This window comes from Kogia breviceps, chromosome 12 (genome assembly GCF_026419965.1).
Source record: "Kogia breviceps isolate mKogBre1 chromosome 12, mKogBre1 haplotype 1, whole genome shotgun sequence".
Classification (NCBI taxonomy): Eukaryota; Metazoa; Chordata; class Mammalia; order Artiodactyla; family Physeteridae; genus Kogia; species Kogia breviceps.
Genome location: NC_081321.1, coordinates 70,495,523 through 70,514,054, shown reverse-complemented (window position 1 = coordinate 70,514,054; position 18,532 = coordinate 70,495,523). Strand labels below are relative to the sequence as shown.

Sequence of the window (18,532 nt, the reverse complement as noted above, 5' to 3'; positions counted from 1 at the left end):
TCAAATACTGTGTAATTAATTAAAAGCTTGGAGCCACCTATTAGCTGGATGACTAATTAGACATGATTACGTAAATCTTACAAAAACTTAGACAGCCATTCTAAACTTTTTTTTGGAGAATCAAAAGAGTACTGCCAGTAATAGAATCCTAGAGCTGAAATGGGATCTCTGCTTCTGGGCTTTTCCTAAACCATTCAAAATTGTTATCTCTTCCTTGCTCAAAACTTTTAGAGAGTTTCTTTCATAACCCATGACACCTACATTCATTATTTAAAAGATTCTGTGAGAAAAAAATACATCTGTTCCACTCTTAAGACATGTTTTCTATTTCCATGAGCAACCTTAATATAGGAAGGAACTTTAGAAGATAGACACTCATTGGAATAATAATAATAGCTCTGGAATTCAGTTTAACCGTATCCTCCACTAACGTTTTTGAGATTTTCTACCTTTTGCTATAAACAGCTCTGTTCTACATGGTGCCCTTTAGCCTCATCTTGATTGTCCAAAGATTCTCATTCAAGTTTGGATCCACTCTTCTGGCCAGTTTTAATTATTTCTGAGTTCTTTGTTGTCCAAACAAAACAGGTTCTGTATCTTACTCCTTTCCCCTTAATTGAAAATGGGGTTTTCAGTAAATCAGATAAACTGATTGATTATAACAAGCTGTGTAGTATGTTATTTCCTCACAGATTACCATATGAGTGGTGACAGACTGGCTCAGAGTCAAGTACCTGTGTGTAATCCAAGATCTAGAACCTCAGCTTTGCCATTTTTTTCACGCAGGCCCTGGGGAAAACTGGCTCTTACCAGCACAGATGTGTATGATAATTACACCAGTAAGCCAATTTAATCATTAAAATGTGAAGAGTAAATTTCTAGTAATAAGAATACAACACATCTGTACAAGACAGTATTTTTTTAAAAAGGTTAAAATCCTCCTAAACTAATGCCTAATGAAAAATGAGAATGCATTATTATTATCAGAAATCTGAGGCTCAGACACATTAAGTAATTTATCCAAGATCTTTACTAGGAAGTGGCTAGGATCTTTACTATGATGTAGATCTCTGTGGCTACAAAACTCATGCTCTTAACCCCTATACTTATATCTGCTACCCTTTTAGTGAAGTCATATGTGCTAAAGCTAAAAGTCAGAAAAATTCACATAATAAAATGTCTTGAGTGTGGTCACTAGAAATCAGGATGGGGTTGGGGGGAGGGGGAATTGGAGGTAGGCGGTACAGACTTCCAGTTACAAGATAAATAAGTACTATGGATGTAATGAACAGCATGATGACTATAGTTAACACAGGTATATAATGTATATTAACGTTAAGAGACTTAACGTGATGAGACTGACTTCTCATCACAAGAAAATAATTTTTTTTTCTCTTTTGCTTTCTCTTTTTATTGCATCTATGAGATGATGGATGCTGGCTAAACCTATTGCAGCAATCATTTCACAATATGTGTAAGTCATTATGCTGTACACCTTAAACTTATACAGTGATTTATGTCAATTATATCTCAATAACACTGGAAAAATTCGATTTAAAAAAGATTTCCTAGGGAATTCCCTGGCGGTCCAGTGGTTAGGACTCCACGTCCTTCCACTGCAGGGAGTATGGGTTTGATATCTGGTTGGGGAAATAAGATCCCACATGCTGCGTGGTGCAGCAAAAATAAAAAAACAAAAACAAAAACAAAAACTTCCTAATATGAAGAGAGGCTATGAATGAACTAGACAAAAAATTGATACATTTGTCTGTTATACCTCCTTCAAAAACAGGGCTTTCTATCAGAATACATGTTTTAACACTGTTTAGCTTCTGATAACACCTCAACCACAGATTAAATAATGTTCATTTGATTGAGGAGAATATTCATTCATTCTTTTATTATCAAGTATAATGTACCATCTTCCCTGTTGATTTTTCTTGTTAATTTAAATATGTAAGGAAATATACCTTTTCTATTTATTTTGGCTGAGCTGTATACTTAGAGATGATTGAAAGAACATTCTATTTTCTGCCATCAAAACACATTTTACACATAGGGAAAGATAGGGATTGTATAGATAAGTAACCATCTTTCTTCTATGAAGATTTCCTATTGGTTCAGAAAAGGACAGATGCATGCTCAGAGTTTTTCAAAGTATAATTTTCAAAAAACTGCAGTTATGAATCTCATACAAATATATAGTGGGCAAGTGTCAAAGATTGACTTATTAATGAGGAACTCAGCAGAATTGTAAAACTGGCCCAAAAGAGGATAGGGAAGACTGCTATATATAGTTAGTGAATTAAAGACAGAAGGCTGAAATAAAACTAAGTTAGATGTAAAATTGGTTGATGTCCTACAGTACAATAAAACTATAACCTTTTGAGTTATCTTTCTACTTGCATCTTTCCTTTTTTTAAAAACACAACTTAAACCTTAATTTCACAGAGTCTGGGCCTAATCAGTAGTAAATAGTAAGTTTTAAAAAATTGCATTCTGCCAGGGGACTGGATTATCTTTGGGAAGAACTATTAGACAAGGCTCCATTATATCACTGAAAGGACATGCAGTCATTAGTTTGCCTTATTTTCACTTTGAGATAATTTTTAATCTACTTTCTACCCTGTAAAGAAAAATAGCCAGTTCCTTGTCTAATACTAGGTGTCAACACTACTCTGACCATCATACTGACAGAGCTGAGAATCATCATTTTAAAAATCAGGCAATTTGGTAGATGCAAAATAAAATCTCATTTCAATTTACCTATACAATATCTGGTTACTAGTTTTTTTTTAAACATGGTTTTGTTATTTTCTTTTCAAATTGTTATTTGCTTACTTTTCTAATTAGATATTAGTGCCCATGTTTTTGATTCCTTTCAGCTTTTAATATCTGAGAGATATTTAATTCTTACACATCAAAAAGCTTGTCATAAATAGTATTAATAGAATATTTTATGTGAGGAATAATAACATCCTAAATGAGGTTCATTTGTGCTAACTTGAAACTCAACATAAGATTATGCTAGTAAAGAAGTAATGTTTCCCCTTGTTCCATTAAACTCATCTATTAAAAATTGTTTTATATGAAAACTACATATACAAATAATGTTAATAAGGGTGGAGAACAAAAACTACAGGAAATTCAGGGATATTTGTAAATGCAACACTTTGCAAATTGGCTGCAGCCATCATATTAATAAGCAAGCAGTATAGCTTTAGGGGATTCTATTATGAACAACTTAGAATAACTGGGCAAGTTTCCATGATAGTTTAAATCATTTTTTGTGATGTGCTTGTAAAATAAAGTCAAGAACTGAAACTGAAATACACCCAATATGGTTTTATTTACGCTGCATGTAAAGTGTGTGTGTGATATATATATATATATGTATATATATATAAACATATAAAACAAAGTATGTCATTACTACTTACGACTTTCAGTATTTTAAAGGTTTTCTCTGGTACCATTACCACAGATCCATTTAAAAGATGACTGTATTTTTAAAAAATATTATCCTATCTTCCAGGAGTAGAAAAAAGGTAACTGAATTAAAGCACTGGCTATTGTAATAAATTGGCTAATTTATAACAGTTAGGGAGATATATATATATATATATATATATATATATATGGCTTATATATAATTATGTACAATTACAAACAATAAACAACAAATTTTAGATAATGTTATATAAAATACATATATGTGTATAGAGGACTAGAGAAGAATTATGCTAGTAAATTTTGGAAAAATGATTTTTTTGAGCTCTGTATAATTCTGCATAAATCAGGACATATAAAAATTATAGAAACCTTTGAGATCACTTTTTTTGCTTGCTTTTGTTGAGGGTGGAGGGTGCGCTCCCAAAGAAAGTCTGAGCCTTTCGTGTTTCTAGTGGTCTAGAGATCCCCTAGCCTGAAGTGGTATTCAGAGTGAAGCCACAGTTTCTTTTCCCTCCCTCCCTCGGCTACGGAAGCCCAAGATTAGAAGCGCAGCAGGGCCTGGGGCGGGCGGGTGGGGGCAGAAGAGAGGGGAGTCGGAGGAGAGGGGTGGAAACGGAATCCTAGAAAAACTGTCTTGGGAAGTTTGTGCAGGGCCTCGCCCCTGGACAGCGCTTTCCCACGGCGTCGCGGTGCAGGGGAACTCCTCCCGCGCTGCTCACTACCGCTCGCACCTGCGTGCGCTCGCCCAACCCTGCTGGGGCTGCGGTAGGCCAGGGTTCGAGATCACGTGAGACTAGGTGATGTAAGCCAGCCCCTCGACCTGCACCGCACACTTCAGTTCCCTGAAATCCTCGCGGCGCGTCCTTTCTCAACTTACTACTCGAGGGGCGAGAGCCAACAGTTGACTCTTCGTTCAAACTCCAGTGGTCTAAAAGGGCCAGTAAGTGCCAAAGATGGGGCGGGGTCGGGACCCCAAACCCTGGCTGGTTCCTGTGCCAGTGCTGTGATCATTCAGCCCTGGAGCCCTTTGGTCCTTCAGGTCCTCCAACTTTTGGAAGATGACCTCGAAGGGTGGAGGGACGGAGTTGGGGGAAACTCGGGGGCTCAGATTCCTCGGGGGTCTGGGAGTCCCCCTCGATCTAGCCTCCAGCTTCGCTCCTCGATGTATGTTACAGCCCTGACACCCCGGGAGGGTGATTTTTGTGTCGAATCTCTGGGCAAAGACTTCTTGGCCCTCACTCCTGCTTCCCTCCGTCAGATTACTTTTCACAGACTGGAGCTGGATGGGAGGTGGAGGTATTTACTTTTAAGTCTTTTATGTGTGTTCACTTCACCCTGTGTGGTTGGGCGTGGAGAGCGGAAGAGGGGGGTTTCCAAAGCGAGTGAAATTTCCATTCCGTGGGTATTACCATGCCTGTGGGGTGGTAACTCTTTTAGCAAGTCTGCAAATAACTATAGAACACAATAGAGTCCTCCTCCCTTCCTCTCGCGCTCTCTCTCTCTCTCTTTTTTTTTTTTCCTTTTCCTTTTCCTGCCTCCAAACGCCTTCTTCGAGGCTGAAGCTGGGCAGGTCTCCAAAGGTGCAGCAGCCACAGCAATCCCGCAGTTCAAAGTTAAGCAACAGTTGCATAACTTCCAGCAGCTCCCTTCAGGCGGATACTAATGAGCTGAAAGCCAGGAGCATCTAAGGAGGTGAAGAGGAAGCTTCCAGGTCTCTTCCCTTCACCCTAGAAATCCAGATATCCCCCCCCCCCCCATCCCCAGAGAACTTTGAGATACTGTCCTTGCTGTTCGCTGGCCTGGCGGACCATGGCTCCCTTTGGAAGGAACTTGCTGAAGACTCGGCATAAAAACAGGTAATGTCCGGCGTGTGTGTATTCGGGAGATTCTGTTGTGAAAGTATGTGTTTTGTTGCAGTTAGATTCTGATGAAAATTGCTCCCGGGGAACAAAGGTCTAGGGAGTTAGGGCTAGTATGCTCACTCAACTGGTGAGGATATTGTTCCAGTAACAATGATTGCAGTGACCAGTTTCAAGGATCTCTGAAAATAAAGGGTGATTATTTTGACTCCTTTTTTTCTCCCTTTGGCCACTTCTGGTTTCCACCACTAGCATCACCCTCTTCTTATTTGTTGCCTTGCCTATTTGAGAGTAGTGGGATGGCAAGTTTTATTTTGCTTTAGACAGAATTTTAGTATATTATAGGAAGAGTTAACATTTTGATGAAGATAGAACTAGAATCTATTAGCCACTAATTAGAACAGAGAAACAGCTGCTGATACAATCTGGAAACAATGCTTGAGTGGGGAATTCGTAAAACCTGGAAAGTTCCCAAAGTGAAAATACTCTGTAGAGAAACTTTTTGTGAATTCATTCTTTCGAAAATCTTTGAGAAATTTAGGTGATTTTAGGCACTAAAAAAAGGATTCAAACAGCTGTCCTTCTTAATCCTTATTATTACTATTTTACTTTGATTTGATTTGCTGTTTTCAAGCAGGCAATGCCTATTGTGTAAATAAACATTTCATACACACACACAGATTTTTCTTGAGTCAGTATGTGTGTATCAGTCCTATTAAATATTTTATTAACTCAAGTGCTACATTTTTATGCCTAAAAAAAGTGAGGATAATTGTAGACACAGGATTTACTTTTTAAACATTTATTTTGGCATAAGGGCTTTTCCACAACTCTTCTCTCAATCACACCTGTTTGTACTTGTCATAATTTACTTAGTGTCAATTTAAAAGCATACAATTACATGGTAGGAAATGATACAATTATTTTAGAGGGTCTGCATGACAATATAGTGGTACAACTTTAAAGTAAATCTCCAGACTTTAATTTGGGCATGAATGTCTACTTGAAAAATTCTGTTATTACCTCATTCCAATGTCTTTATGATTTACTTGACTAGCTTAAGAAACGAAAGCAGCAATAATCAATACTATCAAACTTTCTAAACCTGTTTTATTTTCTAATAATCTGATATGTCACAAATATAGTATTTATGATAATTAATGAAACTGTATGTTAAAATAAAGAAATATGTCTGGGTAGTATTAAAAAATACGGTAGTGATAGTTATCAAAAATAGGCTTGTATTTTCGTAGTGTCGATGCATTAAAAAATATTTCAGACAGCTCCCCTTACCAAAAGAAAATCCTTCCTACTTTTTAAAGGATTTTTTAGTAGCATCATTTTTGAAGTGTGTTTCTTTAAATGCTGTAAAAATATATAAAAAAATTACTTCAGGAAAGTTCATGGTATTACAAAACAAGTTACGTTTTTGGCATAGTGATCTTTCTGAATACTATCCCTGTAGTTCAGAGTTGTTGTGTATTTGTGTCTGTGTGTTAATTCAAGAATTCTGTCATTGGTACGCCAAATAACAGCGCAATAAAACTGCATGCACCCCTGTGAGTTTCCCTCACATGTCCACTTTTGTTGCCTTAATTTGCCACTGCAAAATCTACTCTACCCATAAAAGTAGCTTTCGTTCAGGGAGGTGAGTATACAAACATTAAAAAAATATTTTTTCAATGCAAAATTATGAAAACGTGGAAGGAAACAATGAAAGATGGGGAACTTAATAGTATTTTAAGTTGCTCTGACAAAATGGAATGGTGCTTCCTGAAGGTGATGCTTTTTTATGAACATTTGTTTTGGCAAAAGTGGTAATAGTGAGGCTGTGCATGAGTTGCTGTAATAACTGAGTGCCTCCCTTTAAAGATTTGTATTTTTCCAATCCTTAAGGTATGCTTAAGCCACAGGGGTAGCTAGGGACATAAAAATACGGGTATTTCAAGCTAAGCAGTAAATAAGCCACATGGTGTGTTGAAATAGAATTAATGTATATTTGGTTGTTTTCAAGGTTTAGTTTTGATATAGATGAGATATTTTTGTTTTGTCTGTTTTGTTTTTTCACCTTCACAAAGGTGAAACTACAGATGAAACTTAGTTACATGATTAAGTTTATCAATTTCATTTCCTGGGCTCCATAATGATTTCAATAATTCCACTCCAAAATATAGAAACCAAATAACTTTCCTTAAATGACAAGTGATTCATCCTTTGATAGATTCATTCTTCGATTGATGACGAAACAGTTATCTGATAACAGCCAATGCATTCTTCAAATAAATAGTATAAAATTCCTTGTAGAATGTAAAGGAAAAATTTGAGCAATATATTTGTATACATTGTGATATAACATTTATACAGTTAAAAGAACAACTTGAACATAATTGTATCTTTGTCAGCAGGAAAAAAAATGAGGATTTTTCGAGAGAATATTAGGATTTTGAGATCATAAAATTTTGAGAAAGTTTATTGAACTTCTCTGCATCCTGTTCTGTCTTTTCAGTTTTGTTCACTCTTAGAATATTTAATCACCCAAGATCGAACCTCCTAAGGTAGCTCTGTAAATAGTCTCATAACACATGGATATTTGAGAGTTTTAGAGACAGATGGAAAACAAATGAAACTTCAAAGTCTGAGGCATAAAAAACTTTTAGAAAACACACACTGTAAAGGTTAAAGAGGGCAGGGCCATATCTGTCTAGTCTCCATTGTGTTCTAATTCCCAGGACAGTGCCTGGTATGTGATGGACATATATAATACAGTTGTTTATATAATTTTATAAACTAAAATTATAATTTGTATTCAAATAAAAAACACAGTAATCATTTTATTCTCTAGCATCATCTGAGATCAGCTGGTATTATATAAAAGTGAATATTTTATAAAGGATTGGTTGATATTTGATAAAATCCAAAAACCAGGGAGATGGACAAATAATTATATGGATTTGGACACCAAGCTAATCCTACCCTACCAGAAAATATTTTCTAAGTGTTAAGAATCGTTCGATTTAAAAATCTGGAAAACAGTCTTCAGGAAATCTGAAAATAACACTTGGTCACAAAATGATTTTATTTGGACACACAAACATTTTATGCTTTTCATTTCTTTTTTTAAAAATTATTGTTGAGGTATAGTTGTTTTACAGTGTTGTGTTTCTACTGTATGGCGAAGTGGAGTTCCCTGTGCTATACAGCGGGTTCTTATTAGTTATCTATTTTATACATATTAGTGTATATATGTCAATCCCAATCTCCCAATTCATCCACCCACCCCCGCCCTGATGCTTTTCTTCTCTAACATTCATGCAAATAAAAGAAATGGAGCCAATCTAAAATCTTTATGCTTACAATCAGAATTATTTTTTTAAAGTTTTCTAATTGTCATAAAATTTAATAGGAAGAGTACAATTTTCAGAACCTTTTGGTCTCAGGAGATGTATTGTTTACTTTGGTTCCATAATAATAAAATGTTCTGTGACTGAATCCCAAAGATTGATAACTACCTTCTTAAGCAACTTTATGTTCGCATGAAGAATAAAAGTGTTAGAGAGTCTAGATATTTTTTCAATAAGCTATTCAAGTTTCTGAAAATATTTTCTAAAAGTCACTAGGTGGCTTTTGTTTCTCTTAGAAAACCCAAAGAAGGAAGTAATGAAGCATGAATTTACTTGACATTCATATGGTCATTCAACAGTTGAATTTAGGTTATTAACATATTCAAGTATTCACATAAGTTCCATCTGTAGGTTCTGTTTTCAAAACAATGATTGCTTTAAAAGCTAATGCTTCTAAATAGCAATCAGCAACATTTCTTTTTTATAAGTTCAGAAAAGTGGAATGCCACTTTAAAGATTTTGGGGATACTTGGTTGTGAGTTATGATTCCTTGGTGTTTTTTTTTTTTGTTTTTTTTTGTGGTACGCGGGCCTCTCACTGTTGTGGCCTCTCCCGTTGCGGAGCACAGGCTCCGGACGCGCAGGCTCAGCGGCCATGGCTCACGGGCCCAGCCGCTCCGCGGCATGTGGGATCTTCCCGGACTGGGGCACGAACCCGTGTCCCCTGCATCGGCAGGCGGACTCTCAACCACCGCGCCACCAGGGAAGCCCTCCTTGGTGTTTTAATTAATAAAATTTGAGGGCAGAAAATTGGTTGGACTTTGTACCAAACCTTGCTAAGAGCAAAAAATTGCCAGACTAAAGAGCAGTATTTCATATGTTTGTTGGATATATAAAATTAGAATTTTTCTTTCAGGTGATTCATTGATAATAACAATGAATACGAAAGGATCTAATTTAGTAGATAAGGCCTTATAATTATTGTTAGGTACCGTTCAGTCAGCTCTTGGCTTTCTTTTGGCTTTTCCTATACCTATATCACAGGTGATAATAAGCATTCTCCTGATATCAACTTGAAATCAAAAGTCTCCAAAAAATATATTTGTAATAAAATTATTAGAAGTAAATAACACAGCTCTATTGTTGTATAATTGACACATAAAATCTGCATTAAAATTTGCTTTTGAATGAACTAGAACATATGTAACCAAGTTTTTTAAAACCAGGTGCCTCATATTGCTCTCTTAAGCACCTCATGCCTCAGTTACTTCATCAGAAGGAAGAATTAAGTTTTGCGGTCATGGTAGAAGTTGCTGGCAAGCTGGATGTTTTCTCTTTGTAATTAGAAGTATGGTAATTTATGAATTCTGCAGAACAGGAAATTATCTTGTACTGATTTGTCTAACCTCCAATAAATATTTGAAAGGGCCCTGAAATTGGCTTGAGAAATGCTGGATATTTGAATACATACATCTTTTTAGTTCCCAGGTGTTCCTGAAAGAGATTTCCCCTGATAATACCAGGTAACTTAAGTAGTTATTACTTGACAGCAGACAGAGCATTAGGAACAATGATTGGAATGCTCTATCCCTGGCAAAAATATCCTGAGAGCAGTGGCAGTGGTGAAATTGAGCTCTAGGTTAGATCTTGAATTGTTACTGAAAAAAACTATAACCCAACTTAAAATCCACTACATAAGACGTTTTATTATGTACCGTATCAATTCGTGAAGATGTCAAGGTGAAAATCTTAAGGATTTTTAAAAAGTTTTTAAAAGTTTGTAGCTGGTTAACAATTTTATTTACATAGCCTCTTTATTAGCTGGACTGTATAACTTAGAAAGTTTTGATGTTATTTGATTGGTATGTAGTTTGGGAGATCTGATAACAGCTCTAGGTAATTAACAAAAGTATGGCTCTCTTCTTTTGATTTTAGTTCTAAAAATGAAAGAAAGTTGAAGTAGGAGTATGAGTTTACCTCTTCCAGGTGAATGTGTATTCTAGTCCTTGACAAGAGATCTCTTTGTCCCTAGCATATTGGCTTTCTAAAATAAGGCAACATGCCATCTGCACCAAGTACATGTGAAAGGAAAAAGTTCAGCATACTTCTGTGTGCTAATGTTCTTTCATGTATACTTGCTTAGGAGTTTTAAAAGACATCCCTTTGGCAAAACACACATAACACATACAGCACTGATTTCTTAAGAGTCAGTTATTTGTTTTTTTTAAAATAGATTGTGATTCAGTTATTGTGGAGCCTGTTGTAAGGCTACACCTTCTACAGAAAGTTTGCATATCTGTTGATAGTAATTGAAAGCGATTAGTAATGTGTATGGTCGCCCAACGGCAAAGTAATTACTTATATGAATGGAATAGAGCCTTGGGGAGACATTTAGAATTGGCAGTGATAAGAAAAATATTTCAAGAATAAAAATGAGCAATGGGTATTAAATATGCTGACAAACAAGGCAAATTATTCTCAAAGGTTTATATCTGCAGGCTAGAATGCCCTGTTTTTATAAGTAAAGTGACTTGATATCTATTAAAAAATTGAGTATACACTCAGTGAGATCAGGGACCTCATCTATCTTGCTTCTTTCTAGATAAACAGTGAGTAGGTGCTCAATAAATATTTGTTGATTGAACCAATGAATTCAACATATACTCTCCAAATACAGCTGGTCCCCATAAAGCACTTGTGTCAGAGTAGTAAATCAGTACATCTGTGGTGAATGGATTCATGGGTAAGTTAAAGAATGAATCCATAAATTCAAGGTTGATCTCTCATCATCCCTGCTTCTAGGCTTAACTCCTTGCTTTCAAATGGTTAAAGGTCATTTTTGAGAAATAGATGCTGTAAGAGACTTTACTGGACTTCTGGTAGAGAACAAACCAAGGTGCAGGGTAACTCATTCTTCTCTAGGGATGCTCTCACCTCCTTTCATGCTCCTTGAATGCAACCATGTACGTATGTGACTGAGGTTTGGTGGATGATGGTAGTTGGCTACTATAGACCCCACTCACTGTTGAATGTGGAACATTTCCTCCTTCTTTGGAGGTAAGAGGGAAATACAATTGGGGAAATACTTATTTTCTCACATGAAAGGAGGATTTATGCTTTCTATAAGATAATTACAGTTATAAGACAAAGGGAAAATGCTAGAAACAGGCAGAAAATTATCTTAGTTAAGAACTCCAGCTCTTCAGTCGCCTAGACTTTCGGTCATATCTCAGATTTGCCATTATTAGTTGTATGCACTGGGGCAAATATTTCATCTTTCTAATACGACGATAATAATAACAACAAGCAAAGGCAAATTTAAGTTTGACAATTGAAGGGGTTGCTCTTTAAGTTGCTCTTTAAAGTTCTGATTAATAATATCACTAAGGCCGTTATGGGGCCTTGGAATGTGGAATGTGACTGTGCAAATGAGGAAGCCCTTATGCTTCAACTTCATTAGCTTCAGGGTAAATCCACCTCTGCTAATACTTCTTATAACACTTACTATGTGCACTGGTCTAAGTAATTTACATAATTCTTAAAATTACACTGTGAAGAAGGTACTACAATTTCCCCTATTTCACATGTAAGCCCATTAAGACCCAGAGCAGTGCAACAGTTAATAAGTGGCAGAGACAGAATTCGAATCCATGCTCTTAACCATTACTCTGTATGGCCTAGTTAGTATTTAGTTTTCTCATCTCTAAAATAGAGTTAATCCTAAACCATCAAGAATTTGGATTAAATCTGATTATATATAAAAATTTAGCATGGTGCTAGGACATAATAAAAGCTCAGTAAATATTCACTCCTTGTTCAGGCCTCTTGGATTAAATATGTTATGAAATATATCTAAGTTTTTAACATCTAAACCATGATATTTGTGGCTTTAAAATCTCAACCTTGACTCACTAGAACTTCTGTTCTCTTTTCCTGATCATCACTGATCTCTTTTCCTCCCTAGATACAAAGAGATACATTATAAATTACTGAATATAATTAGAAATGAGTCTATAAATGTTGTGCAATACTGTCCTTGGATCTTGATGAAATATTTCAATTCTGACAGCTTTTATGTTTAATCCACACACTGCATCTGAGCAAAATTATGAGACTATTAATGATTTTGCAGTACACAGCATAGTTTAAGAGACAGTTCCTTATGTGTCTTTGTGGACTTTTGATAAGAAGAAAGGATACATAATTTGAATATTTTAGTGTTATCTTTGTCTAAAAATATGAGAGATTGAATTGGTACTTAAGGTCCCTTTCATCTCTAAGCTTCTGTGGTTTTAAAATTCCCTCTGCAGAGTAGAATTTAATTCTCTTGTCCTGCTTCTTTTCAAGAAAATTTTAAAAAATAGAATTGAAAGAAGGATTTTTTTGGTAATTTTATTTTACCTAAACATGATGCATTGCCACATAACCTCCACACACCGTACCATTACGGTAAAAGTCAAATGTGTTTATTTCCAATTATAAAGAGATACGATTAGTTTATAAATTATAATATCTAAGAATTATTGAGTGTTTGCTAAGCACAATTTTAAGTTTAGTCATACAAATATAAGAATGTTAGGAGTAGATATCTTTTTACTTTATTTCTTTAGGACTGGTAAACTCTGTGTTTTGTATTATACCAAACATGCAAAGATACCACCTCATTCCTAAGGGATTAAACTCCTAATTGAGAAAAGAGCACTATAGTTTAGTATCTCATGCATGAACTTTTTTAAAAAAATCACTCTTCCATGGGAAACTATCATTGACAGGGTAAATAAAGTTATCTTTATAATACATTTATAAATGAAAGTATAATCTCTTAGGAAGGCTGTTCCTCTGTAGAGTAGGTGCTCACTAAATGTTTTTAATTCACTCCACATAGAAGTATATAAGAGAGAAGTGAATGGAGATAAAAATAAATGGAGCATCCTCACATTAGATAGTGTTTATGAAACTTCCACAGTTAGGTGACAGGCTTGGACAAGAGAAGGGAACACAACAAGGTGTACAGAAAGATGTAGGAGGGGCTGAGCACACAAAGCGAAGAATGATTCAGGATAATCAAAAGAAAAGAATTCAGGAAGTAGGCAGTAATATGGTCAGTTTGGTGAGAATCCAGAATCTTGGTGGGTGAAAACATTATTTTACAATTGAAAAAAATGTTAAAGATGTGTTTGTATAACAGTAATAGACTTACAGTCAACTGTAATTGACTGCTATTTGTTCTAATAATCATATTAAACTAGTCAGTGTATCAGCGTATAGAATTAAGTTATTCTATTTTGTGGATCTTTTAAATGGTAATTCCACTAATGCAGATAGTGGTCCAATTTCAATAAATTTTTATTCTTACTAATGATGGTATATAATCGGTAGGAATTTTGTGTCTGGTTTCTTTTCTTTTTTTAACATCTTTATTTGAGTATAACTGTTTTACAATAGTGTGTTAGTTTCTCCTTTACAACAAAGTGAATCAGTTATACATATACATATGTTCCCATATCTCTTCCCTCTTGCATCACCCTCCCTCCCACCCTCCCTATCCCACCCCTCTAGGTGGTCACAGAGCACAGAGGTGAACTCCCTGTGCTATGTGGCAGCTTCCCACTAGCTATCTAATTTACTTTGGGTAGTATGTATATGTCCCGGCCACTCTCTCACATCATCACAGCTTACCCTTCCCCCTCCCCATATCCTCAAGTCCATGCTCTAGTAGGTCTGTGTTTTATTCCCGTCCTACCACTAATCTCTTCATGACATTTTTTTTCTTAGATTCCATATATATGTGTTAGCATACGGTATTTGTTTTTCTCCTTCTGGCTTATTTCACTCTGCATGACAGACTCCAGGTCTATCTACCTCATTACAAATAACTCAGTTTCATTTCTTTTTATGGCTGAGTAATATTCCATTGTATGTATGTGCCACATCTTCCTTATCCATTCATCTGTTGATGGACACTTAGGTTACTTCCATGTCCTGGCTATTGTAAATGGAGCTGCAATAAACATTTTGGTACATGACTCTTTTTGAATTATGGTTTCTCAGGGTATATGCCCAGTAGTGGGATTGCTGGGTCGTATGGTAGTTCTATTTGTAGTTTTTTAAGGAACCTCCATACTGTTCTCCATAGTGGCTGTATCAATCTACATTCCCACCAGCAGTGCAAGAGTGTTCCCTTTTCTCCACACCCTCTCCGGCATTTATTGTTTCTAGAGTTTTTGATGATGGCCAATCTGACCGGTGTGAGGTGATATCTCATTGTAGTTTTGATTTGCATTTCCCTAATGATTAATGATGTTGAGCATTCTTTCATGCGTTTGTTGGCGATCTGTATATCTTCTTTGGAGAAATGTCTATTTAGCTTCTGCCCATTTTTGGATTGGGTTGTTTGTTTTTTTGTTATTGAGCTGCCTGAGTTGCTTATAAATTTTGGATATTAATCCTTTGTCAGTTGCTTCATTTGCAACTATTTTCTCCCATACTGAGGGTTGTCTTTTTTGGTCTTGTTTATGGTATCCTTTGCTGTGCAAAAGCTTTTAAGTTTCATTAGATCCCATTTGTTTATTTTTGTTTTTATGTCCATTTCTCTAAGAGATGGGTCAAAAAAGATCTTGCTGTGATTTATGTCATAGAGTGTTCTGCCTATGTTTTCCTCTAAGAGTTTGATAGTGTCTGGCCTAACATGTAGGTCTTTAACCCATTTTGAGTTTATTTTTGTGTGTGGTGTTAGGGAGTGTTCTAATTTCATACTTTTACAGGTAGCGGTCCAGTTTTCCCAGCACCACTTATTGAAGAGGCTGTCTTTTCTCCACTGTATATCCTTCCCTCCTTTATCAAAGATAAGGTGACCATATGTGTGTGGGTTTATCTCTGGGCTTTCTATCCTGTTCCATGGATCTATATTTCTGTTTTTGTGCCAGTACCATACTGTCTTGATGACTGTGGCCTTGTAGTATAGTCTGAAGTCAGGGAGCCTGATTCCTCCAGCTCCATTTTTTGTTCTCAAGATTGCTTTGGCTATTCGGGGTGTTTTGTGGTTCCATGCAAATTGTGAAATTTTTTGTTCTAGTTCTGTAAAAAATGCCAGTGGTAATTTGATAGGGATAGCATTGAATCTGTAGATTGCTTTGGGTAATAGAGTCATTTTCACAATGTTGATTCTTCCAATCCAAGAACATGGTATATCTCTCCACCTATTTGTATCATCTTTAATTTCTTTCATCAGTGTCTTATAGTTTTCTGCATACAAGTCTTTTGTCTCCTTAGGTAGGTTTATTCCTAGATATTTTATTCTTTTTGTTGCAATGGTAAATGGGAGTGTTTTCTTAATTTCCCTCTCGGGTTTTTCATCGTTAGTGTATAAGAATGCCAGAGATTTCTGTGCATTAATTTTGTATCCTGCTACTTTACCAAATTCATTGATTAGTTCTAGGAGTTTTCTGGTAGCATCCTTAGTATTCTCTATGTATAGTATATCATGTCATCGGCAAACAGTGACAGCTTTACTTCTTCTTTTCCTATTTGGATTCCTTTTATTTCTTTATTTTCTGTGATTGCTATGGCTAGAACTTCCAAAACTAGGTTGAATAATAGTGGTGAGAGTGGGCCACCTTGTCTTGTTCCTCATCTTAGTGGAAATGGTTTCAGTTTTTCACCATTGAGAACAATGCTGGCTGTGGGTTTGTCATATATGGCCTTTATTATGTTGAGGAAAGTTCCCTCTATGCCTACTTTCTGGAGGGTTTTTATCATAAATGGGTGTTGAATTTTGTCAAAAGCTTTCTCTGCATCTATTGAGATGATCATATGGTTTTTCTCCTTCAGTTTGTTGATATGGTGTATCACGTTGATTGATTTGCATATATTGAAGAATCCTTGCATTCCTGGAATAAACCCCACTTGATCATGGTGTATGATCCTTTTAATGTGCTGTTGGATTCTGTTTGCTAGCATTTTGTTGAGGATTTTTGCATCTATGTTCATCAGTGATATTGGCCTGTAGTTTTCTTTCTTTGTGACATCTTTGTCTGGTTTTGATATCAGGGTGATGGTGGCCTCATAGAATGAGTTTAGGAGTGTTCCTCCCTCTGCTATCTTTTGGAAGAGTTTGAGAAGGATAGGTGTTAGCTCTTCTCTAAATGTTTGATAGAATTCACCTGTGAAGCCATGTGGTCCTGGGCTTTTGTGTGTTGGAAGATTTTTAATCACAGTTTCAATTTCAGTGCTTCTGACTGGTCTGTTCATATTTTCTATTTCTTCCTGGTTCAGTCTCTGCAGGTTGTGCATTTCTAAGAATTTGTCCATTTCTTCCAGGTTGTCCATTTTATTGGCATAAAGTTGCTTGTAGTAATCTCTCATAATCTTTTGTATTTCTGCAGTGTCAGTTGTTACATCTCCTTTTTCATTTCTAATTCTGTTGATTTGAGTCTTCTCCCTTTTTTTCTTGATGAGTCTGGCTAATGGTTTATCAATTTTATTTATCTTCTCAAAGAACCAGCTTTTACTTTTATTGATCTTTGCTATTGTTTCCTTCATTTCTTTTCATTTATTTCTGATCTGATCTTTATGATTTCTTTCGTTCTGCTAAATTTGGGGATTTTTGTTCTGCTTTCTCTAATTGCTTTAGGTGCAAAGTTAAGTTGTTTATTCGAGATGCTTCCTGTTTCTTAAGGTAGGATTGTATTGCTATAAACTTCCCTCTTAGAACTGCTTTTGCTGTATCCCATAGGTTTTGGGTCTTCATGTTTCCATTGTCATTTGTTTCTAAGTACTTTTTGATTTCCTCTTTGATTTCTTCAGTGATCAGTTCGTTATTAAGTAGTGTATTGTTTAGCCTCCATGTGTTTGTATTTTTTACAGATCTTTTCCTGTAATTGATATCTAGTCTCATAGCGTTGTGGTTGGAAAAGATACTTGATACGATTTCAATTTTCTTAAATTTGCCAAGGCTGGATTTGTGACCCAATATATGATCTATCCTGGAGAATGTTCCATGAGCACTTGAGAATAATGTGTATTTTGTTGTTTTTGGATGGAATGTCCTATAAATATCAAGTAAATCCATCTTGTGTAATGTATCATTTAAAGCTTGTGTTTCTTTATTTATTTTCATTTTGGATGATCTGTCCATTGGTGACAGTGGGGTGTTAAAGTCCCCTACTATGATTGTGTTACTGTCGATTTCCCCATTTATGGCTGTTAGTATTTGCATTATGTATTGAGGTGCTCCTATGTTGGGTGCATAAATATTTACAATTGTTATATCTTCTTCTTGGATCGATCCCTTGATCATTATGTAGTGTCCTTCTTTGTCTCTTGTAATAGTTTTTATTTTAAAGTCTATTTTGTCTGATATGAGAATTGCTACTCCAGCTTTCTTCTGATTTCCATTTGCATGGAATATCATTTTCCATCCGCTCACTTTCAGCCTGTAAGTGTCCCTAGGCCTGAAGTGGGTCTCTTGTAGACAGCATATATATGGGTCCTGTTTTTGTATCCATTCAGCCAGTCTGTGTCTTTTGGTGGGAGCATTTAATCCATTTACATTTAAGGTAATTATTGATATGTGTGTTCCTATTACCATTTACTTAATTGTTTCGGGTAGTTCTTGTAGGTCTTTTCCTTCTCTTGTGTTTCTTGCTTAGAGAAGTTCCTTTAGCATTTGTTGTAAAGCTGGTTTGGTGGTGCTGAATTCTCTCAGTTTTTGCTTGTGTAAAGGTTTTAATTTCTCCATCAAATCTGAATGAGATCTTTGCTGGGTAGAGTAATCTTGGTTGTAGGTTTTTTTCCTTCATCACTTTAAATATGTCCTGCCACTCCCTTCTGGCTTGTATTGTTTCTGCTGAAAGATCAGATGTTAACCTTATGGTGATTC

At 35.8% G+C, this 18,532-nt stretch overlaps 1 protein-coding gene across 1 annotated transcript in view; it reads left to right on the top strand.

Annotated features, from left to right (window-relative positions):
* Positions 1-4,341: 4,341 nt before the first annotated feature.
* RASSF9 (Ras association domain family member 9) overlaps positions 4,342-18,532 on the top strand; it is a 70,538-nt gene continuing 56,347 nt past the window's right edge. The window contains exons 1-2 of the mRNA XM_059081161.2: positions 4,342-4,393; positions 5,009-5,309. Coding sequence (XP_058937144.1) covers positions 5,263-5,309 — 47 coding nt within the window. The 5' untranslated portion in view covers positions 4,342-4,393; positions 5,009-5,262. The remainder of the gene's footprint in view (positions 4,394-5,008; positions 5,310-18,532) is intronic.